General features: G+C 43.5%; 1 protein-coding gene across 1 annotated transcript in view; it reads left to right on the forward strand.

Annotated features, from left to right (window-relative positions):
* LOC132820926 (histamine H2 receptor-like) overlaps window positions 1-25,405 on the forward strand; it is a 34,833-nt gene extending 9,428 nt beyond the window's left edge. The window contains exons 3-4 of the mRNA XM_060833299.1: window positions 22,040-22,216; window positions 24,724-25,405. Of these exons, the coding sequence (XP_060689282.1) occupies window positions 22,040-22,216; window positions 24,724-25,405 (859 nt within the window). The remainder of the gene's footprint in view (window positions 1-22,039; window positions 22,217-24,723) is intronic.
* Window positions 25,406-25,642: the final 237 nt, after the last annotated feature.

Here is a 25,642-nt window from a genome sequence, read left to right on the forward strand (position 1 = left end):
TCCAAAACTGGAGGCCATAGGTTTAAGGTGAAAAGAGAGAGGTTTAAAAGAGATCTAAGGGGCAACTTTTTTGCAAAGAAGGCGGTGTGTTTATAGAATAAGCTGCCAGAGGAGATGGTGGAGGTGCATTCAATTACAATATTTAAAAGGTATCTGGATAGCTTTATAAATAGGAAGGGTTTAGAGGGATATGGGCTAAATGCTGGCAAATGGAACTAGATCACTCACAGACCAGATACTCGACTACAGGAGCAATCATCCCAACACCTACAAATGGAGCTGCATCAAGATATTATTTAAATGAGCTATAACACACTGCAGCACTCAGGAACTACAAAAAGCCGAGGAAAAACACCTGCACACCATATTCAGGAACAATGGTTACCCGACAGGCATATTCCACTGACTCCTATACCGCAGACCTAAACAAGAAGACACAACATGCCCAAGACTCCAGCCACCCTGCCATAGATTAAGGATATCTCGGAGATGACGACCAGACTACCGCAACCCTTAGGCATCATGGTAGCTCACAAACCTCCCTCCACATTGAAACAGCTCCTGAAGAATTTAAAGGACCCTGTACCAACAACCAGCAGAACGAACGTCATATACAAAATACCCTGCAAGGATTGTAACAAGCATATATTGGACAGACAAGCAGAAAACTAGCCACCAGGATACATGAACACCAACTAGCCACTAAAAGACATGATCGACTATCACTGGTATCTATACATACAGATAAAGAGGGACATCAGTTCGACTGGGACAATACATTCATCCTGGGACAGGCTAAACAAAGTCACACATGGGAATTCCTGGAGGCCCGGCGTTTAAACTGGAACTCCATCAACAAGCACATTGATTTGGAACCCATTTACCAGCCTCTCAGCAAAAGAACTGGAAGTGATATCACCCACTACAACAGACCAAGGCACATAAATAACAAGCAGGACAGAATACCAGCACTTCATCAGAGGCTCACTGATGACATTACCTAGCATGATGACAAAATGTCTGAGAATAAATCAACCAGCTCAGTGAGCAAACTTAGAATCCAGAACTATATCAGTTTAGGATATCTGGTCGGCATGGACAAATTGGACTGAAAGGTCTATTTCTGTATTGTACAACTTTATGACTCTATTAATGCCAACTTCTCAAGGCCAATTCAGAATGAGAAATTAATGCTAGCTGATACCCACATGCCAAAAATAAATAAAAATAAATTAGTGGGTTTGAGAGGTACTGTGATATTCCCAAAGTTGGTTCATAGTGGTATACAGTGAAGACATGGTGCTCCAATAGTAGATATGGAAGATGCTAATTTAGATATGAATCAAATGGACTGCTTTGACCGAGATAGTGTTGAGTTCTTGAGTCATTGTTGGATCTGCACTCATCCAGCCGACTAGAGAGTATCCCATCATACACATGATCTGTTATTTGGAGGAAGTAGTGATATTTTAGGAAGTTAGGAGATGAGCCAGCCAATCTCTGTAAACATGGTACCTCCTTGTCTGATCCAGTTTCTGGCTAATTGTGCCCTCATGAGGGGCTCATGATGATATTGCCGTTGATTGTCCAAGGAACTCCTATGGAGATGGTCAATGCCTGGTATTTCTTTAGTGCAAATGTTACTTGTCACTCATCAACCCAATGAAGGGCTTTTGCCTAAAATGTCAATTGTCCTGCTCCTTGGATGCTGTTTGACCTGCTGTGCTTTTCCAGCACCACACTCTTGACTTGAATCTCCAGCATCTGCAGTCCTCACTTTCGCCTACTCATCAACCCAAGCCTGGATATAAGCCAGATCTTGCCCCAAAAGGGAGGTGATCACACCTTTTTCTGAGAGATTTAACATGGAACTGAACACTTTGAACAGTGAATATCCTCATTTTCAGCCTAATGTCAGAGGATTGACCATTAATGAAGCAGCTGAAGATAGTTGGACTGAAATATATTTCCTGCCCCAGCAATGATTTACTTATATTTCTGTTTCCTAAACATAGGTATCTGGAGCATGAGTAGGCCAGTCAGTCCTTCCAGCCTGCTCTCCCATTCAGTATGATCATGGCTGATCCTCTTATCTCAATGCCAGTTCTTGTTTTTTTCTCCATACTCCTTGATGCTTTTGAAATCTAAAAATGTATCCATTTCTTTCTTTAAATATACTCAGTGACACAGACTCTACAGCCTTCTGTGGTTGTGAATTCTACAGGTTGACCAACTTTTGAATGAAGGAATGTTTCCTTACTTCAGTCCTCAATTCTACTCCATATTCTGAGAGTATGAGCTGAAAATGTGTTGCTGGAAAAGCGCAGCAGGTCAGGCAGCATCCAAGGAGCAGGAGAGTCAACGTTTCAGGCATGAGCCCTTCTTCAGGAATGTGGAAAGTGTGTCCAGCAGGCTAAGATAAAAGGTAGGGAGGAGGGACTTGGGGGAGGGGCGTTGAAAATGCGATAGGTGGAAAGAGGTCAAGGTGAGGGTGATAGGCTGGAGTGGGGTGGGGGCAGAGAGGTCAGGAAGAAGATTGCAGGTTAGGAAGGCGGTGCTGAGTTCGAGGGATTAGACTGGATCAAGGTGGGGGAGGGAAAATGAGGAAACTGGAGAAATCTGAGTTCATCCCATGTGGTTGGAGGGTTCCTAGGCGGAACATGAGGTGCTCTTCCTCCAGCCGTCATGTTGCTATGGTCTGGCGATGGAGGAGTCCAAGGACCTGCATGTCCTTGGTAGAGTGGGAGGGGGAGTTGAAGTGTTGAGCCACGGGGTGGTTGGGTTGCATCTAATCTCATGAATAGAGGCCCAGTTGAACAATAGGATATTCCTGTCATCCTCAATATTAGTGTCTGTCCACTGCATTCTCTCTATGGCAAGTATATACTTCCTTAAGTAGGGAGGTCAAAACTACATGCAGTACTCCAGTTGCAGTTTCATCAAGTGCCCATATAACTGGATCAAGACATCTCTAAATCAAATCATCTTGTAATGAAGGTCAATGTACCTTTGCCTTTTTAATTATTTGCTACATCTGCACAACTAGTTTCATTGATGGTTGCACAAGACACCTGGATCTCTTCCTACTTCTACATTTCCCTATATATCACCATTTAAACAATACTATCCCTTTCGCTTTCCAACGCTGGTGTGTAACATCTAGTGTCCAGACTGATATGTGTTCTGTCTGTGACCCACCACATTGTTAGTATATTGCAGCTTCCATCAATTTACAGAAGTAGCTCAACAGTTAATTGTGGTGAAGTTATCAGATACAATGACAAAGCAACATGAAGAATCAAAATTGACTGGGATGTGCAGCAAAAAGGTCAATTAATTAAACTTAAAACATCAATCAATAGTATCTCTACCTGAAACCCTGATGGATTTTATCATCTGAATGCAGCATCTTGAAATTTCAATTTTCAAACATTTTATCAATTTTATAGAATGACTATCTTGTAGCTCTCCCATTGAATTGAATAATTAAAATTCTTTGATTAAAAACTCAAGGAAAAAAAATACTGAATTGGCTGGCACATTGCGAGACAGTTTAAAACAATAGTTGAAGAGGAACATGCAGCAAATATACTTGGTCCAATAACTTGTTTTTCCATTAAAGGTGGCCCATTAGAGCTATATTATTCTACAATTGTCTGCAATGTTAAAGTTATGTTACATTTAGGTTAAATTTCATAATGTGAGCAGCATTTTCCTGAAGATTTATTTTTTAAAAATCTCTGCTCCTGGAATGTGGATAACCCTTCCAAAGCCAGCATTTGTTGACCATCCTGTATTGACCTTGGACTGAGTGGCTTGCCTGGATCATTTCAGAAGACCGGTTGGAGTCAATCACATCACTGTGGTTTGGTGGGAAGGTGCAGGGTTGTGATGGGGGAGGGGGGCAAGCAGGCACAACCTGTTTGAAATTACCCCTTGCCTGGCCAGGGTAGCAGAATTCCATCCCCAACAATGGTTATATAGAGACAATGGTTATATGGATGCCAGTAGACCAGCTTTATTAATTGAATTCAAACTTCATGATATGCTATGATAAGATTTGAACTCATACCCCCAGGACATTTGTCTGTAACTTTAGATTACTAGCTTCGTGATATTACCACCTCCTCAAGAATTGGCATGCAAATGACTGGTAGTCATATTATAACTTAGATTACTTACAGCATGGAAACAGGCCCTTCGGCCCAAAAAATCCACACTGACCCTCCAAAGAGCAACCCACCCAGACACATTCCCCTACATTTCACTCCTTTACCTAACACTACGGGCAATTTAGCGTGGCCAATTCACCTAACCTGTGTTTGGACTGTGAGAGGAAACTGGAGCACCCAGAGGAAACCCACACGGGGAGAATGTGCAAACTCCACATAGACAGTTGCCTGAGGCAGGAATTGAACTCAGGTCTCTGGCGCTGCTAACCACTGTGCCACCATGCCGCCCTCTAGCTAGCACTTTCATGGAATACTGCACTCCAATCTGGGCACCTCAATTTAGGGAGGATATATCGGCCTAGGAGTAGATAAAAATGGATTCTATAGAGTACTGCAGGTATGAAAGGCTGTATAGGTTTGACATACATTCTGTGAGTACTGAAGAGATGATCCAACTGAAGTATTTAAGGTAACTAAAGGATTTGATACTCTAAACATAGAGCAAGACTATTTCTTCTGGTCGGACAACATGGGGTAAGGGTTACCACCTTAAAATATAATTCAGGAGCAGTACACTGCATCAAAAAGAATGGTAGAAATTTGGAACTCACTTTGTCAAAACATCATTGAGGCTGGGCACCAATTGAAAATTGGGATTGATGGATTCTATTAGATAATGAGATTGAGAGTTATAGAACTAAAGGCAGGATAAATGAAGTTTAGTTACTGATCACCTATGATCTAATTAAATAACTAACACTGTTTGCAAGAATAAACAGTTTATTCTTGTTCCAATAATTATTATCACCTTGGTTTATCCCCAAATATTTCACAGCCAAATAATTACCTTTCAATTCTGGTCACAGCTATGTAATGAGAATGAGTGGAGCCAGACGTGCTTTAGCTCGTTTAGTTCTGTACCTCAGCGACAGACAAAATACAGGTTTTTTTGTAATTATAAAAAATAGAAGGTGAATATTTATTTCTCAACATTTAACTGTATTCTCACTATCACCCACACACGCTGGTATTCATGCAGAATAAAAGGTGATTACAAGATAAGCATGCATGTAGGTTATAAGAGTCGAAAAAAATTACTGTTATATTCGAGAAGAAAGCTTGAAAGCCCTGCTGATTCTCTTTTGATTCACTGAAAAATTCAATATTGGAAGTTTCTGATGACAGACGCTTCCTGCTTTTAGCAGCAGATTTCTGGCTTCAGTCCAGTCGAGATCAGTTCAACATCCCTGACAAACAATGACTTTGTTCTCAAATTGGTAGGTAAAGACTAGTCCAATTCTCCACCTGCTGGTGAATTTTATACAGAGTCCTTCCTTCGTTGCTCCCTCTGAGTCTCAGTGACCGACAGATTGAGGCTGTATCAGAATGGGCATGACTAAATGTACATTATTGCAATCTGGGTTCCGCCAGGTAAACACGGTGTCTGTTTTCCATTATCCACACAAACAGTTTCTGATGACTGTCCAGTTCTGACGAAGGGTCACTGGACTAGAAACATTAACTTTGTTTCTCTCTCAGCAAGTGCTGCGAGATTGGCTGTGTTCCTCCAGCACACTCTGCTTTTGTTTCAGATTTCCAGCATTCGCAGTTCTTTATGTTTATCCTCGAAAATATCATGTATGTTTCAACAAGGTCACCTCTCATTTTCCTATATTTCAATGACTCCAGATTCAATCTACTTGACTTCTCCTGAAAGAGTTCAGAAAAGGATGTTGCTAGGATTGGAGGGCTTGAGCTGGAGGCTGAAGAATGACTTTGTAGAGGTTTAAAAAATCGTGAGGGGCATCGACAGGGTAAATACACAAGGTCTTTTCCCAGGCTGGGGGTCTTCTTGTCGAATGTAGGAGTTGAGGGAGAGTTTACAGATTACTGAGGATTATATCTGCAATAAATGTCGTTGGTTGCGAATCCTATCAGATCAAATGGATCAGTTGGAGCGACAGTTAGAGGCAATGGGTAATTTACAAGAGCAAGGGAATGTGATGGATGACAGTTATAGGAAGGGAGAAAAGTCACAGATACAGTCACATAGATGGGTTAACTCCAGGAAGGGTAAGAAAGGTAGGCAGGTAGGGCAGGAGTCTTCTGTTGCTATGCCCATTTCAAACAAGTATGCTGTTTTGGAAAATATAGGGGATGATGGATTCTCAGGGGAATGTAGCATGAACAGCCAAGTTTCAGATATCGAGATGCAATGAGAGGTACGTTGGGTTCCAAGAGATCGAGTGTGTTAGGAGACTCTCTAGTTCAAATCACAGACAGACATTCTTGTGGCCAGCAGCGAAAAATCAGAATGGTGTGTTGCCTCCCTGGTGCCAGGATCAAGAATGTCTCAGAGAGGATGCAGAATGTTCTCAAGGGGGAAAAGGGTCCAGCTGGAGGTCATTGTGCACATTGGAACCAATGACATAGTAAGGGAAAAGGATGAGATTTTGAAGGGAGAATACACAGAGTTAGGTAGGAATTTAAAAAGGAGGTCTTCGAGAGTACTAATATCTGGATTACTCCCAGTGCTGCGAGCTAGTGAGGGTGGGAATAAAAGAATGCATGGCTGAGGAGCTGGGATTTGGGAGAAGGATTCACATTTTTGGATCATTGGAATCTCTTTACAGAAGTGACCTGCAAAAGAAGGACAAATTGCAACTGAATTGGAAGGGGATTAATATACTGGCAGGGAGATTTGCTGGAGCTGCCTAGGAGGAATTAAGTGGGTAAGGAGGTGGAGTGGGACCCATGGAGATAGTGAGGAAAAAGATCAATCTGAGACTGGTACAGTTGAGAAAAGAAGCAAGACAAAACAGAGAACAAGGGAGGATTGATAAATTAATCTGGAATTATTTCAATGCAAGGGGCCTAACAGGGAAGGCAGATGAACTCAGGGCATGGTTAGGGACATGGGACTGAGGTATCATAGCAATTACAGAAATGTGGCTCAGGGATGGGCAGGACTGGCAGCTTAATGTTCCAGGATACAAATTAGATTAGATTAGACTTACAGTGTGGAAACAGGCCCTTCGGTCCAACAAGTCCACACCGACCCGCCGAAGCGAAACCCACCCATACCCCTACATTACCCCTTACCTAACACTACGGGCAATTTAGCATGGCCAATTCACCTGACCCGCACATCTTTGGACTGTGGGAGGAAACCGGAGCACCCGGAGGAAACCCACGCAGACACGGGGAGAACGTGCAAACTCCACACAGTCAGTCGCCTGAGTCGGGAATTGAACCCGGGTCTTCAGGCGCTGTGAGGCAGCAGTGCTAACCACTGTGCCACCGTGCCGCCCTCCACACCGACCCGCCGAAGCGAAACCCACCCATACCCCTAAATGCTACAGGAAGAACAGAAAGGCAGGCAAGAGAGGAGGGGGAGTGGCATTTGATAAGGGATAACATTACAGCTGTGCTGAGGGAGGATATTCTCGGAAATACATCGATGGAAGTTATTTGGGTGGAACTGAAAAATATGAAAGGGATGATCACTTTATTGGGATTGTATTATAGACCACCCCAATAGTCAGAGGGAAATTGAGAAACAACCTTGCAAGGAGATCTCAGCTATCTGTAAGAATAATAGGATGGTTGTGCTAGGGGATTTTAACTTTCCAAACATAGACTGGGACTGCCATAGTGTTAAGGGTTTAGATGGAGAGGAATTTGTTAAGTGTGTACAAAAAAATTTCTGATTCATTATGTGGATGGACCTACTAGAGAAGGTGCAAAACCTGACCTACTCTTGGGAAATAAGGCAGGGCAGGTGACTGAGATGTCAGTGGGAGAGCACTTTGGGGCCAGCAATCAGAATTCTATCAGGTTTAAAATACTGACAGAAAAGGATAGACCAGATCTAAAAGTCGAGATTCTAAATTGGAGAAAGGCTAATTTTGATGTATTAGGCAAGAACTTTCGAAAGCTGATTGGGGACAGATGTTCACAGGTAAAGGGACGGCTGGAAAATGGGAAGCATTCAGAAATGAGATAATAAGAATCCTGAGAAAGTATATTCCTGTCAGGGTGAAAGGTAAGGCTGGTAGGTGTAGGAAATGCGGTGGAGGGAATGCCAGATGACTAAGGAAATTGAGGGTTTTGTTAAGAAAAAGAAGAAAGCATATGTCAGGTATAGACAAGGTAGATCAAGTGAATCCTTAGAAGAGTATAAAGACAATAGGGGTATACTTAAGAGGGAAATCAGGAGGGCAAAACGGGGATATGAGATAACTTTGGCAAATAGGGTTAAGGAGAATCCAAAAGGTTTTTACGAACACATTAAGTTCTAAAGGGTAACTAGAGAGAGAATAAGGCCCCTCAAACATCAGCAAGGCAGCCTTTGTGTGGAGCCACAGAAGATGGGGGAGATACTAAACGGGTATTTTGCATCAGTATTTACTGTGGAAAAGGATATGGAAGATATAGAATGCAGGGAAATAAATGGTGACACCTTGAAAAATGTCCATATTACAGAGGAGGAAATGCTGGATGTCTTGGATAAATCCCCAGGATCTGATCAGGTGTACCCTAGAGCTCTGTGGGAAGCTATGGAAGTCATTGCTGGGCTCCTTGCTGAGATATTTGTATCATTAATCATCACAGGTGAGGTGCTGGAAGATTGGAGGTTGGCTAATGTGGTGCCACTATTTAACAGAGGTGTAAGGACAAGCCAGGGAACTATAGACCAGTGAACCTGACATTGGTGGTGAGCAAGTTATTGGAGGGAATCCTGAGGGACAGAATGTACATGCATTTGGAAAACAAGGACTGATTAGAGATAGTCAACATGGCTTTGTGCATGGGAAATCATGTCTCACAAACTTGATTGAGTTTTTTGAAGATGTAACAAAGAAGATTGATGAGGGCAGAGCAGTGGACCTGATCTATATGGACTTCAGTAAGGTGTTCGACAAGTTTCCCCATGGGAGACTGGTTAGCAAGGTTATATCTCACAGAATACAGGGAGAACTAGCCATTTGGATCCAGAACTGGCTCAAAGTTAGAAGACAGAGGGTGGTGGTGGAAGGTTGTTTTTCAGACCGGAGGCCTGTGACCAATGGAGTGCCACAAGGATCGGTGCTGGGTCCATTACTTTTCATCATTTATATAAATAACACCAAAATTGGAGGTGTAGTGGACAGCGAAGAGGGTTACCTCAGATTACAACAGGATCTGGACCAGATGGGCCAATGGACTGAGAAGTGGCAGATGGAGTTTGATTCAGATAAATGTGAGGTGTTGCATTTTGGGAAAGCAAGTTGTAGCAGCACATTTACACTAATGGTAAGGTCCTAGGGAGTGTTGCTGAACAAAGAGACCTTGGAGTGCAGGTTCATAGCTCCTTGAAAGTAGAGTCGCAGGTAGATAGGATAGTGAAGAAGGCTTTTGGTATGCTTTCTTTAATTGGTCAGAGTATTGAGTACAGGGGCTGTGAGGTCAAGTTATGGCTGTACAGAATGTTGGTAAGACTACTTTTAGAATATTGCGTGCAATTCTGGTCTCCTTCCTAGCAGAAAGATTTTGTGAAACTTGAAAGGGTTCAGAAAAGAGTTCCAAGGATGTTACCAGGGTTGGAGGATTTGAGCTATAGGGAAAGGCTGGACAGGCTGAGTCTGTTTTCCCTGGAGCGTCGGAGGCTGGGGAGTAGGATAACTAGACAAAGGCCTTTCCCTGAGAGAAGGTGAGTCATGGCTCCAGAAGCAAAGGTAGCAATAAAAAGGTTTATTGCTATTTCTTTTTAGCTTTGACAAAGGGTCAGTTAGACTCGAAACGTCAGCTCTTTTCTCTCCTTACAGATGCTGCCAGATCTGCTGAGATTTTCCAGCATTTTCTCTTTTAATATCTGATATCAGCCTGATGAACCTTTCCTGAATGCCTCCTATACCAGTATAGCTTCCCTATGGTCAGGGGCCCAAAATTATTCATAGTAATTTTAATACTATGTTCAATTTTGGTCTCCCTGCTGTAGGAACAATGTTGTTAAACTTGAAAGAGTGCAAAAAAGATTTACAGGGATGTTGCGAGAGGTTGAGCTAGAGGGAGACAGGAGACACAGAATAGGCTGGGGCAATTATCCCTGGAGTGTCAGAGGCTGAGGGGTGACCTTATGGAGGTTTATAAAATCATGACAGGCATGGATAAGGTGAATAGCCAAGGACTTTTCCCAGGAGTGGTGGAGTCCAAAACTAGAGGGCATCGGTTTAAGGTGAGAGGGAAAAGCCGAAGGGGCAAGCTTTTCACATAGAGGATGGTTCATGTATGGAATGAGCAGCCAGACGAAGTGGTGGAGGCTGGTACAATTACAGCATTTCAAAGGCATCTGAATGGGTATATGAATCGGAAGAGTTTGGAGGAATATGGGCCAAATGCTGGCAAATGGGATAGGATATCTGGGTTGGCATGGATGAGTTGTCCAAAGGGACTGTTTCTGTGCTGTACATCTCTGTGACTCTCTGACTCTCTAAGTGTCTGCACGGTTGTAGATAAACCTGCCTATCTTTATCCTCCATTCCCTTTTAAATTGGCCTTCCCTATTAAACCCTAAACTTTGATGCTACCTATTTGTGATTCATATGAGGACTTCCAAGTCCCCCACTGCTGTAGCATTCTGCAGTGTCTCTCCATTTAAATATGATTCAGATTTCAGATAGGTAACCAAGGTTCTGGCTCTGTGGGAGACATCTGCAGTGGGGCTTGCAGCTTGCTGGGTCCCAAGGTGTACATGTGTGACAATCCTCCTTACGGGATCGACTTGACTTTTACTCACTGGAAGGCAGTTTTGAGTCTGTCAGTAGTTTCCATACGGAGCTGGCCAATGATGAAATCCCTCTTTTTCTGCTCCAGTGAAGCTCAGCACAAGCTGGAATTGTGGTAGGTCATTTGGTGCATGTACATCCTCAGTGCTGATAGGCAGGGAGTCCTAGGATTTTGGTGCATGTACGTCCGCAGTGACGATAGGGAGGGCGTCCCAGGATTATGGTGCATGTACATCCACAATGCCGATAGGAAGCGAGTCCCAGGATTTTGACGCATGTACACCTGCAGTGCCGATAGGAAGGGTGTCCCAAGATTTTGGTGCATGTTCACCTGCAGTGCCGATAGGAAGAGACTCCCAGGATTTTGGTGCATGTACATCCACAGTGCCGATAAAAAGGAGCTCCCAGAATTTTGGTGCATGTATATCTGCAGTGCCGATAGGAAGGGAGCCCCAGGATATTGGTGCATGTTCACCTGCAGTGCCGATAGGAAGGGACTCCCAGGATTTTCGTGCATGTTCACCTGCAGTACTGATAGGAAGGGAGCCCCAGGAATTTGGTGCATGTACATCCGCAGTGCTGATAGGAAGGGAGTCCCAGGGGTTTGGTGCATGTACATCCGCAGTGCCGATAGGAAGGGAGTCCCAGGATTTTGGTGCATGTACACCTGCAGTGCCGATAGGAAGGGAGTCCCAGGGGTTTGGTGCATGTACACCCGCAGTGCCGATAGGAAGGGAGACCCAGGATTTTGGTGCATGTACATCCGCAGTGCTGATAGGAAGGGAGTCCCAGGATTTTGACCCAGTGATAGTGAAGGAATGCAATATAATGATGTGTAGTTTGGAGGGGAGCCTGCGGGTCTTGGTTCTCCATGATATCTATTGCCCTTAAACTTCTCGCTGGTATAGGTAGCCAGTCTGTTTGGACTAACAGCCTGGAAGAGAGAAGTCAATGCAGAAGTCACCCTCCAGGAGTGGAGGAGAACAGTTTTGTTCCGTGGAAACAGGAGCATATTTTCTATACCCTAGAGCTTTTTCAAACATTGACTTATAATCACATTTGCAGAGTATGATTATTCTGTGCTGAAAAATGTGTTGCTGGAAAAGCGCAGCAGGTCAGGCAGCATCCAAGGAGCAGGAAAATCGACATTTTGGGCATGAGCCCTTCTTCAGGAATGAGGAAAGTGTGCCAGGCAGGCTAAGATAAAAGGTAGAGAGGAGGGACTTGGGGGAGGGGCGATGGAGATGTGATAGGTGGAAGGAGGTCAAGGTGAGGGTGATAGGCCGGAGTGGGGGTGGGGGCGGAGAGGTCAGGAAGAGGATTGCAGGTTAGGAGGGCGGTGCTGAGTTCGAGGGATTTGACTGAGACAAGATGGGGGAGCGGAAATGAGGAAACTGGAGAAATCTGAGTTCAAATTTGAAATATTCAGTTACATATTCCATTAACATGTGAAGAAGTGCCTCCTGGTTGCACTGCTAAATGGCCCAGCACTCATTTTAAGGTGTTGTCTATTGTCCTGAAATCCTCTCCCACCCCCACAGCAGGCATAGCTTCTCTCCATCAAGTCCATCAAATGATTTCATCATTTTAAAGACCTCCATTAAATCAGCGCACTATTTTCCAGTCCACTTCACAGAATATAGGCCAATGGGGAAAATGCAGATCCAAGTTCACAGAATAATAGAATTGTTATTGCAGAGGAAGGTCATTCAGCTCATTGTGTCTGCACTAGCTCTTCAAAGGAGTGTCATCAGCTGGTGCCAAGCTGCTGCTTTTCCCCCTTCCCATTGTACATTATTTCAATCCAAATAATCATCCAATGTCTTCTTACGTGCCCCAATTGAAGCTGCCTCCACTACATTTCCAAGCAGTACATTCCAGATGCCAACCACTCACTGTGTGAAAAAGTTTTTCCTTACTTCAGTATTGCTTCTTTTAGCACATCACTTTAAACCTATGCCCTCTCGATCTTATCCCTTTTTCAGACCAGCTAACTGCAGTGGAAAATAGTGCTTTTGGTTCAGTACTTCTCAACCTTGTTCTTACAGAGCATTTATAATTTCAAATGATGGTGTTATGAAACAATGAACTGTGAAAAATGGATGGAAGATGTCCTTTCATTGTGAAATGTTAGCACAGAATAAGGCAATTTTAACCACAGGAAGGCAAAATGTAAGATTAAAAGCACCCGAGTTCCTGCATAGAATTAATACTCGGTCATGTGCTTAATAATACATCATTTATTACCTTTTTTAAAAAAGAATGCTGAGGCAATAGTCCAGTGGAAATAGGATCAAGAGCTGTGAGGATCAGCATGGACAATTAAAGATACTTTTATGCATTGAGAGAACAGCCAATTAAGAACTGGCTGAAACTGGAACCTTATTTCTGAGTGAGCCTTCATGTTGGGAACACACAACTTCAAACCAGGTTTGTGCATTGACTGGGGTACGAAAGTGTCTCACTCTTCAATCTGTGCCAACCTAATATATATTTATAGTTTGCTCAAAGGGAAAGAGACAGCTTTTAAATTCTGTGGTTGCAAGCCTTGAAGCTGGCTCATTTTCAAGAGCTGCATTGAGAGAGGAGCCTCATTAAGAATTGGCTGAAACTGGAACCTGTGTTATTGAGTGAGGTAGGCTCTTCATGTGGAACAAGTATAAGTATCTAACTCCAAGGAATGGAGCGCCTAAGTACAATAGAGTGCAGGAGTTTAGAGATCCTTCTGATGCAGAGGTATTGTCCCTACCTCTGTGCCAAGCGGTCTGGTTAAAGTCCCAACTGCTTCCAAGGTGTGCAATAACATCTTTATTATTCCAGGTTAGAGTCCAACAGGTTTATTTTAAATCACAAGCTTTCAGGGCACTGTTCCTTGGTCACCTGACTATAACCTGCTATCATGTGACTTCTAACATTGTCCACCCTAGTCCAAAGCTAGCATCTCCACATCTTTATTATTACAACAGGTTGATTACAAAATACCCAGAGTCAAGGGATGACTCATGAAAGTTAAGGCATCTCAGGGAGTCCATTGGTTAGAGGGTTTGGTTGATTTTTTGCTTTCTCAACAAAGCAGCTGGTTGTTTTCAAAGAGAAAATAAGGTTTTCAGTTTGTGTTTGGATCTCCAGTTTGACTTTAATGTCAATATAGACTGGAAAATTCAAATTGGCAAAGATAGCCATGAGGAAGGATTCATCGTGTGTCTGGGGGACAGTTCCCTGAAATAGGATACTGTGGATCCAACAGCAGGATCGAGCAATCATGTAATTAGGCAGGTTTAATAAATGATCTCAGAATACAAGATCCTTTAGGGAGCAGTGACCATAACTTGGTAGAATTCAGCATTTAAGTTTTGAGAATAGGAAACTAAGGATGGAAACAATTACGCTAAACTTACAAAAATAGTATCAAAGTTTAGTGATAAATTAGGATTCTGCAAGACTTAAAAATGAACAAAAATTAATAAAGGAAACAATAAATTGAGGGAAAGCCAGCAAGTTACATAGAAACTGAATAAGACTAGCGAGACTATATATTCAATAATCTCACTTTTTCTGAGTAACTATTTGCTTAGTTTCATCAGAACCATCCATTTCTACAAATTAATTGGAGGCTGCATACATAGAGAAATTACTGAGGAGGCAGTTTGATTTCTTGGGAAAATCCTTCAGATTGTACTGTGATGGGAATTCAGCTGGAGCATCAATCCCACCTCCAATTATTACTGGGAAAATGATTGTCAGGTTGTTGGAAAATTCAGGTGAATATGTTTTGGGATAATTAGTGACAGGGCAGAAGATAAAGGTGATAAGCAAGAAAATGCTGTCACGTGATTGCATAAAGGTGAGCGAGGAGATAACAGGGTGAAGTGTTTAGGACAGAAAAACGTGGCTGAAACTGTTTCCCCAGATTTCAGCTTTCAGACTTTAACCTCTTGAACTTGCAAAGTGCACTTAGGCCCTTCCTTTGACTTCTGAATTAGTGGTGCTGGAAGAGCACAGCAGTTCAGGCAGCATCCAATGAGCAGCGAAATCGATTTCGCTGCTCGTTGGATGCTGCCTGAACTGCTGTGCTCTTCCAGCACCACTAATCCAGAATCTGGTTTCCAGCATCTGCAGTCATTGTTTTTACCTCCTGCCTTTGACTTATCAGCCTCAAGTCATTAGAAGACATAATAGTAAGGTGTTTTTAATTACACTAAGAGAAAAATAAAATACAAATGAAATTTGAAGAGATAAACCTAATTTAAACATCCTTCACAACATGAACTTTTGTGCAAAAGTAACACAATGTGAAAGCTGGAATTCTGAATAATGTAATCTGTCAACGCTATGAATATATCCACTGCACACCAACTGCAATGGCTGTGCACCATCTTCTCAGGAACAATTAGGAATGAGGATGAGATGTTGGCCTTGACCATGATGTGAACAAATTAAAAACCTGAGCGTGAACGATAGTTAAGTCACATTAAACTGCAAGCTGAAATATAGGAGTATAAAGGAACATTAACAAATATTATCTGTCAGAGGAGAGCAGCCAGTAACCAAGGTAAATGTTGGGTTGCTATGGAACAGAGTTGTTTGGTACAGGCAGAACATGCGTGAATTTTGAAGTAACTGTGAACAAGGGCTATGTGCAAACCTGAAAAATTCTGTAATTTTAGTATGTGAGAATACAAGGACTAATATAAGACAGAGGGGGAATGATTCAGTGCCTGAATAAACAAGGGTAATGGCAAGCCAATTGGAAAAATATGGCAAAATCAGAAAAATGAGATTCTTGGCAGTCAGAAAAAGGAGTCTGAATCTGCGACCAAGTTTTGAATGGTGAAATGACAATCTTGCTAGTTTGTGGTGAATGGGTATTTACATGCCATTATTATCTAATCTTGCCTCATTAATATTTCCTTTCACCCATGCACAGGTTCAAACTAGACAGAGTCAATTTCCAACATGAATGTCAGTGCAGGTATCTGGTGGCTCCAGTTCACCACTTGCTTCTCCAGCTCTCCATCTTGGGGAGCCACAACATTGCAGGGTACACTCCAAGGACTGAGGTTGCATACAATCCCCATCCAAATGTTGGCATCGGACATGTACCAGCCTCACTGCACCATTCGGGCACACATCTAATTCACTTACAATACAGTTCTCCACTTTCGAATAGATAGGCTGGTTTTATTGTACTGTGTTTCAGGACAAACACCTCATGGATTGGACCAGGGTGCATCTCAGGAAATCTCACTTGCTTGTTACTTACCTTGCATCTACTTGAATGCTCACAGCATCTCTGCCTTCCTTCATTTGTGTTTTGCTGCCTCATTCTGTACTTAAAGGTAAGGAGAAAGTAAGGACTGCAGATGCTGGAGATCAGAGTCAAGAGTGTGGTGCTGCAAAAAGCACAGCAGGTCAGGAGGCATCAGGAATGAAGGGTTTTTGCCCGAAATGTCGATTTTCTTGCTCCACGGATGCTGCCTGACCTCCTGTGCTTTTCTAGCGTCACACTTCAAATACTTAAAGATTGACAGTTTCTGTCTTGCTCTACTCCTTAGTGTACGCAAAAAGCACGTCATGGTTATCAGCAGTGATCAATCAAGAGGGTAAGCAGTTTTCTGTTCCCTGTTCCAATAGGAATCCAGCACAACAGGATAACAGTATGTCGAGGGCTGTATCCAATCTCAGTCCAGAAGCTTAGACTTGGTCAAATGACTGTGTGGTGTTGTCAAGATCAGTGGACCATATCATTCTCTCTCTCTAATGGACAGAGATACCTAAAATCCCCTATAAATAAGGCTAACCACCCAGTGCCTATGCAAGAGAGGAGTCTATTTTGTCAGGATTCTAATTTTTCCAAATCCCCTTCATATCTGAAATCTTTCATCCTTCAAAGTTTCCTGGTAAACCTCTGAACCTTCTTGAAAGCCCTCCTACAAGTTATGGCACTGCTCACGTGACCATTAGTCTGGTGGCCAGACAATGGTGAAGATTCAGAGTGACGAAATCTCAGAGCCCTGAAAGATGACCCTGAGCATTAAGAAAGGGCAAGAGGGAAAAATTACAGGAATAATAACATAGATCATCCATAAAATATTCAATGTTGCAGAGACATTCAAGCAGATGTTATTCTTGGAATGTTAGCGAAATAATAATGGCAGTTCAATGAGTTTGACGTCCATCATACGTAAAGTTGTGGAAATCCTTCTTAAAACCAAGATTATACATCTGAATATAATTAAAATGATAAAAGTGACTCTATAAAAATGGGTTCACAGCATGTACTTTTTCCATGTAGACTTCAGCAGCTGAAGAATTAGGGACAGTACTACCATTTTAGGGAGACTTAGGATCAGAAATAAATGTCAGAAACTCAATCATCTCCTGGATTAACTTAAACCCATTGATGTTTTCTAGATCTAGCTCTGAGGATATTGAAAAGTAGATCCGGTCATTGTTGGCAGTATCCAACGTATCGTGTGGAATTTTGAAGTGTTGCAATCAATAAATTCAGTTATGAAATGAACATACTTTATTCAGCATGGTCACAAATCAAACAGACCTTTAAAAGTGGAGCTAATGTACTTGTGATCCTGTCTTATGTCTTTTGGAAATTCATGCCGAGAGCATTTTGCAACTAATTGAACCATCCCTGAAGAGCCTCTCAGTTATGTCAGCTGGTTTCGAACATTTTACTGCACTGATAAAATCTGAAGTGTTCGGAAATTGGTTTGTGCTAAGAGCAGTTTTGCCAGCAAATGGAACAAGGGGCACAAATCATCTCTGTATTGCAGTCGGAGTGATTCTGAGGTGTGAACACAATGATGCTCTGATTTCAGTGCACTTACAATGCTGACAAACTCCCCTTACTAACTGTGAGGCCAGCCACCTGCATTTGCTTGGGTTTTCTCTGCACTTATCTAGCCATGCAAAAGGGCTCCTATAGGCCACTGAGCCTTCCTCATGGTGCAGTAATTCCTGCACACCCCTGCACTTGGCAAACCAAGCAGCTGCCCTGTAGGAATGGGCCTCAGGGAATAATTCTGTCCACAAGATCATAGAAAATGGGAACGGGAGTAGGCTGTTCAGTTCATCGAGCCTATTCCGTCATTCAGTATGATAATGGCTACTCCAAAATTCCTTATGTTTAATTTTTTACCCTTTCCCCTTAACCCTTAACTTCCCTTAAATATAGATATATATATATATGCACACACACATACACAAAAAGACTCTGCCTCCCCCTCCACCCTCAGCTTTCTGTGGCAAGGAAGTCAAAGACTCACAACCCTTTGAGGGAAGAAATTCCTCCTCATCTTAATCTTAAATTGGCAGCCCTTTATTCTGAGACAGTGCCCTCTGGTCATGGATTCTCCCACGAATGGAAACATCCTCTCAGCATTAACCCTGTCATAACCCTTAAGTACCCTGTATGTTTCAATTAGATAATCTCTCATTCTTCTAACTTCTGGTGAGTAGGGTCCCAATCTGTTTAGCCTTTGTTCACAAGACAGTCCCTCCAAACAGGGGGATCATCACAGTGAATCTTCTCTGAACTTCGTCCACAACTACACACAATACTCCTGATGTGGTCTCACCAGCACCTTGTAGAGTTGCAGTAAGACGTCCATACTCTTACACTCCAACTCCCTTGAAATAAGGGCCAACATTCCAGTAGCCTTCCTGGTTATTTGCTGCATCTGAATGCTAGCTTTCTGTGTTTCGTGCACAAGCCCCTCCAAGTCCCTTTCTTCTATAGTTTTCTGCAGTTTTTCACCATTTAAATAATATTTTGTTCTTTTGCACTGCCTTCCAACTTTTCACATTTTCCCACATTAAACTCTATTTGCCAACTTTATGCCCATTTACTTAACCCATCGATATCTCACTGTAAATTGTTCGCCTCCTTCTTGCATTTCCACCTAATTTACTGTTGTCTGCAAATTCACTTCCTTCCTCCAGTTCACTAATATATATCGAATTGAATTGAACTGAATTTATTGTCACGTGTACCGAGGCATACGTGTAGCATATTTGTAATATATACCATAAACAGTTGGGGTCCCAGCTCATGAGTCCCACTAGGGAACTGAACTCAATAAACTGGTACATTTGTGGTCTGGCATCTGTATAAGAAAATTTAAGAACCATTAAAATGGACTCATTCCTGTTGTGGATAGAGGAACTCTCATCCAATTCTCTGGAGTTCTCTCCAGCAGCAAGTGGTTGAGGCCAAAACATTGAATGTTTTCAAGAAGGACAGATAAACGGATATAGGGAGAAAACAGAATTATACAATCCTCCCCCACAGGGAGAAAGCAGGAACAGATAGAGGCCATTTTGCCCATCAAGTCTGCACCAACCCACCCCATCCAGACCCACCCCTCTCCACCCTTCTGAGTAGTATAGGAAGAATATTATTAAATTGAAGAGGATGCAGAAAATATTAACAAGGACGTTACTGGGGCTGAAGGGTTTGAGTTACAGGGAGAGGCTGGATAAGCTGGGACTTTTTTCCACCGGAGCCTAGGAGGTTGAGAAGTGACCGTATAGAGGTTTATAAAATCATGAGCAGCATAGATAAGGAGAATAGCAAAAATGTTTTCCCCAGGCGAGGAGAGTTCAAAACTAGAGGGCATGTTTTTTAAGGTATGAAGATAAAGATTTAAAAGGGACCTGAGGGGCGATGTTTTTATCTGGAGGATGGTTCGTGTGTGAAGGTGGCAGATGCAGTTTCAGTTACAACATTTAACCGTCATGTAGACAGGTTCATGAAAAGGAAAGGTGAGGAAGGATATGGGCCAAATGCAGCCAAGTGGGATTAGTTTAGTTTGGGAGACCTGGCTGGCATGGACCAAAGCATCAATTTCTATGCTGCAAAGCTCTATGACCTCACATTTCCATGGCTAATCTACTTAGCCTGTGTATTCTTGGACACTATAGGACAATTTAGCATAGCCAATCTACCTGACCTGCATATAGAACATCTTTGGACTGTGGGAGGAAACTGGAGCACGTGGAGGAAACCCACGCAGGCGCAGGGAGAATATGCAAACTCCACAGGACAGTTGCCCGAGGCTGAAAACAAATCCCTGGAGCTGTGAGGTAGCTGTGCTAATTGCTTTCAGTTGGATGCTCGGCCATGTTAACAGAATAGCAGAAGAGGTTCAAAGCACCAAATCGCTTACTCCTGCTCATGTTTTTTACATATTTTTATTTTGTCCTTGTCTGTGGATTTGAAGCAACCTCTGAAGTTGCCAAGCAAACTAGTTGGTTGTCAGGGTAGCTAGGGATGGTGAATAACAACAGGCAAGCTATTGCCACCTGTATTCTGGGAACAGATTATTAAAAAAATAAAAATTCTGTATTGCTGTCTTGTTCTTTCAGCATCCTCTCCAAATGTACATTCTTCACATCATGGCTGGTGTTTGAATAATGCAAGCACTAAGTTGTGAACAGCGTGGGTGGGCAGTGAAATGTGTTGATAGATTCTAATAAATACCTGGCAGATCAAATCTTCCTGACACACTTCTGGGACAGAGGTGTAAAGCCTCCAGTCTACTATTTGTTTAACGTGGGACTATGAGGTTAGAGGCAGTGGATGGGAGATCCCCTGAGGTGATGAGGTTATGGATGGTCTGGGAGATGATGGTTTGGTGGTGGGAGGTGGGGTCATGGTCAAGGGGGCAGTTGGAGGAGGTGTCCGCCTCAGTGGTGTAAAGGTTGGTGCGCCAAACTACTACCGCGCCTCCCTTGTCTGCCGGTTTGATAGTGAGGTTGGGGTTGGAACGGAGGGAGTGGAGGGCTGCACGTTCTGAGGGTGAGAGGTTGGAGTGGGTGTGAGGGGTGGAGAGGTTGAGGCGGTTAATGTCACGGCGGCAGTTGGCTATGAAGAGATCGAGGGCAGGTAAGAAGCCAGCACGGGGTGTCCAGGCGGATGGGGTGTGTTGGAGGCAGGAGAAGGGATCATCAGAGGGTGGGCAAGAATCCTAGTTGAAGAAGTAGGCACGGAGGCGAAGGTGGCGGAAGAATTGTTCGATGTCTCGCCGCGTGTTGAATTTGTTAATCCGAGAGCGTAGGGGAATGAAGGTGAGGCCTCTGCCGAGGACTGATCTTTCATCCTCAGAGAGCGGTAGTTCTGGAGGGATGGTGAAAACACGGCAGGGCTGGGAGCTTGGACCTGGTGTGAGGCTGGAGCTGAGAGTGGGGGCGGGGTTAGACGTGGGGGCAGGAATCGGGGCGGGGACGGAGATCGGGGCAGGGATGGGGTTTGGCGTGGGGGTCGGGTTAGGCGTGCGGATGGTGATCGGCGTGGGGGGCGGGGTTAGGCGTGGTGACGGAGATTGGGGTGGGGGCGAGGTTAGGCGTGGTGACGGAGATCGGCATGGGGGCGGAGACACATGCGGCGTGGTCGTTGTGCAGGTGAGTGATGTCACTGGGGAGGAAGTGGCTGTGGCGACGGCAGAAACGGTGTTGTTCCCGATGGCCATGGACCCCGCGGAGGCCGCGAATCTGTCGGCGATGGTCTTCCTGGCGATTGTGGAAGCGGTTGTCTGGGCAGCGATCGGGGAGGCTGCAAGATCGGTGGGGGCGGAAATGACGTCATGGTTCGCGGCGGTGGTTGCTGCCGTGGGCACTGCAGCGGCCACGTGGTTAATGGCGCCCGAGTGATTTTGGAGGCCAATGAAAGTTTCTGGAATAGATTCCTCACGCTCTGCCTAAATATATCAAAATCCCCTTCTCGTCCTTTGCACATTTGCTTATCTTACTTCCCTTTAAATGGACCAATGCTTAAATGACTCTCTATATCTGAAAATTCCACATTTCAAACATTGCTGATTAAAGAAATATCTTCCAAATTCCTTATTCCATTCATTCGTGACTCTTCCATTTATTGCCCTTAGTTTTGGATTTTGATACAAACATTTCTACTGCATCTACTTTATTGAGTCCCATCGGGAAAAAAGAGCCATTTTGAGACTTTTACTATTTTAAAGGTAGTTCAGTCAAGAATAATCAAAATGAAATATTATGGAGGCAGAGTTCTTGTACTCAAGTGCCACATTGTATCACTGTCAAACCTACGTGTCCCTCCTTTTCCAGTATTATTTATGAAGTAACTGGAGTGTGGATGTTTGGTAGACAGTTCTGTAAAGTCTGGATCTCCTTCGATGTCATGTTCTGCACGGCGTCCATCGTCACTCTGTGTTTCATCAGCTTGGACCGGTACTGCTCAGTCGTCACTCCTTACCACTACCCGAAGAGGATGTCCCGCAAAAGGTCAGTGAAACTCTTTCACTCCCTGCTCAGGCTTTCAGTGAGAAAATTGTCGGTGCATTTGGCATTTTTGATCATTCAAATCCTTTCTCTGAAATAATAGTAATCATGATGTCTCATAAGTGCTGACGGTGCCTTCCAATTACTTGTAGAATATCATGGTTTTGATGTGTATTGTCAAAGGCCTGGTACCTTTGTTAGACACTGCTCTGTCAAAGAGGATGTAGAAATTGCAGTTACTTTTAACTATTGGCATCAATATGGAGCAGTTGCTGTTTTTGTAAATATGAAGCGGGGTGGAGTGAGATGGTCCTCCCTCCCAGGGTTGTAGAAAGAGAGTCGAAATCACTGAAAGTATTGAGATCTGGCAGATTTTAGATCCTTAAGGTCCAGAATTTGCTTCTGAGGCTTCTGCCTCCCCGTCTCTGCTCATTTAGGATGCTCTTTAGAACGTAATTCTTTGGCTACGCTTGTGGTCAGAGGCCCTGCTATCTCTTTGTATGGCCTGGTGGCAAATTCGATTTGATAACCCTGCTGTGAATCACTTGGGGTTGTTTTACAATTTCAAAGATGCTAATTCATCACAACTCTTTGATGTTGTTGTTGCCATCAACAGGCTCAGCATTCTAGTGCAGGGAAGCCCAGGATAAATCCTAAATCGCTTCGTCCCTTTCTGATCACATCCCTTATAAAATCTATGCTTTTGGCCTCATCCCTGAACTGACAAGCATAGCTGTTAGGGTGAAGGGTAATCAGGAGGGGAACAAAAGATTTTGTCAAAATGACAGCAGAATCTTAGCTGCGAGCTATGTGTGTAATTTCTCAACAGCTAATTCTCCTCAATTACTGAAGTTCATCCACTGATCCCTTTGCCAAGTGTCATGTTGCCCAGAGAGCAGGCTCTGGCCTCAGGAGGCAGATATGGTTGCAATGTGTCACTGTGTCTCAGTTCATGTGACAACAAATCAAAATCAAATCAAAATCAAAAGACCATAAGACATAGGAGCAGAATTAGGCCATCCAGGCCATTGAGTCTGCTGTACTGTTCAATGAGATCACGATCCTCAACTTCACTCTCCTGCCTTTTCCCTTTAACCTTTGATTCCCTTATTGACTAAAACTCTGTCTTTCTCAGCTGTGAATGTACTTCATGGCCCACACACATACCAGCCCTCTGTGGTAAAGAATTCCATAGATTCAGTACTCCCCGAGAAAAGAAATTGCTCATCTTTGATTATATGTGCGACCTTTATTCCGAGACTATATCCTCTTGTCTTGGACTCTCTCACAAGGGGGAACAACCTTTCTGTATCTATCCTGTTAAGTCTCCTAAGAATCTTCTACCTTTAAATAAGGTCTTCTCTTATTTGTCTACACTCCACAGAGGATAGGCCTAAACCGCTCAATCCATCTTCGTAAAACAAACCATACATCTCTGGAATCAATTTTGTGAACCTACCCTGAACAATACAGCTCCAATACAACTACATCCCTCCTTATGAGGAATTTAAGTAAAGCTGTTATCTAAATGTCAGTAGTTGTTGTTGTGATGCCTAGCTGCATTTAATGACTCAAAAATTCGACCTTTTTTTTAAATTCATGGGTACAAACACAGACAGCCATCTTACTAATTTAATACAGACCAGATTTAAATGGTGGGGTGTGCAAATTTTAAAAATAAGTAAAGAACTGAAGGTTTTCCTTAGACAGAAGGGGAGTTATGCAAAGCATTTAAGATGGAGGTGCATAGGAAGGCCATTCAGCCCAATCAGTCTGTTCTGCCATTCAATGAAATCATAGCTAATCTGATCATCCTCAAATCCACTTGTCTGCATTTTCCTTACAATCCTGGACATGAATCTGAGGGATTCAAAAGATATGGTGGCTCAGTGGTTAGCACTGCTGCCTCCCAGTACCAGGGTCCCAGGTTCGATCCCAGCCTTGGGTGTCTGTGTGGGGTTTGCACATTCTTCCCGTGTCTGTGCGGGTTTCCTCCGGGTGCTCTGGTTTCCTCCCACGATCCAAAGATGAATTGGCCATTCTAAATTGCCCATTGTATGAGATGCATTAGTCAGAGGGAAATGGGTCTGGGTGGGTTACTCTTCGGAGGGTCAGTATGGACTTGTTGGGCCGAAGGGCCTGTTTCTACCCTTTAGGAAATCTAATAACTCGATGCCTCTGAATGAGGATTAGATTGAGGGATGTGAGCAGCTGGTGGCAGAATTGAAATCAACAGAAAAAAACTGAATTTTCTGAAACCTTCCCGCACTATCAACAGACCTTTCTGCTTAAATGTTGATTTATTAGAAAGGAACAACTCTGCAATCCTCTTCAGGTCAAACAGTGGGTAACTAAAGAAAAGAGCATTCTCCCGATCCTGCCCATGCCCTTCTATCATTTCTCCCACTTCCCAATGCTCAAACTTACCCAAGTGCCTCAGAGATGCCCAGCTGCCTTGTCAAGTTTAATAGCATTTTCCTGCTGCTAAGAAAAATGTTTTATTTTTGCAGATGCATCATAATGGCAGTGACAATTTGGGTCTACTCATCATTAATATCGTTTCTACCCGTGATGCAAGGATGGAACGAGATACCAGGCGTCAATTTTGATGCCGGGACAGAATGCGTCTTTGTGACCAACTGGGCGTTTGCTATCGTGGCATCCGCCTTGGCATTCTACATCCCCTTCCTGATCATGTGCAGCATGTACTTCTTCATCTACCGGGCATCCCGCCTGAAATCCAGCCGGATTATGGCACAGACTCTGGACCTCCATTACCACCCCAATAGCAAGCGGCCAAATAACCTACAGCTGGAAAACAAAGCCACGCGGACAATGAGCATCATCATTTCCGTTTTTGTCATGTGCTGGCTCCCTTACTTTGTCTTTAATGTCTGGCTAGCAGTCCATGGTGCCGAGTCGACCAGCGATGTCATCACCCATGTCTTTAAAGTAATAACATGGTTGGGCTACTGCAATTCCACCATCAACCCCATGCTTTACGCCTTCCTCAATCGTGACTTCCAGCGGGCACTGAAGAAGCTGCTCATCTGCCGGCGCTGGAGGACACAGGTGGACATTGGTGAGGACATGGTATCCATTGTAACCTTCTCTAAGACAGCCCAGGATGCTGAGTACAATACTAAGGTGACCAACGTTCCCAATGGAAACAAAAGCAAATCCAAGCAATAGTTGAGGTCAGGTGGAGGAGGCTCCTGTGATGTCTGCACACTGACCTGAACCAGTTAGACCAAATGTTTTGTTTCTGCACTATAAATAACATGGCCTGTCCTTTGCCATTAGCTTTGAAGAACTTTGTCCATAGGATCTCTGTGGCCGTTGGTTTCACCTTTTACTATCATCCTGCCTTCAGCTCAAGAGGATCTCCAGCATTCAGCAGCAGCAATGTCTTCAAGGAGATCAAGCAGC

Source organism: Hemiscyllium ocellatum, chromosome 1 (assembly GCF_020745735.1).
Source record: "Hemiscyllium ocellatum isolate sHemOce1 chromosome 1, sHemOce1.pat.X.cur, whole genome shotgun sequence".
Classification (NCBI taxonomy): Eukaryota; Metazoa; Chordata; class Chondrichthyes; order Orectolobiformes; family Hemiscylliidae; genus Hemiscyllium; species Hemiscyllium ocellatum.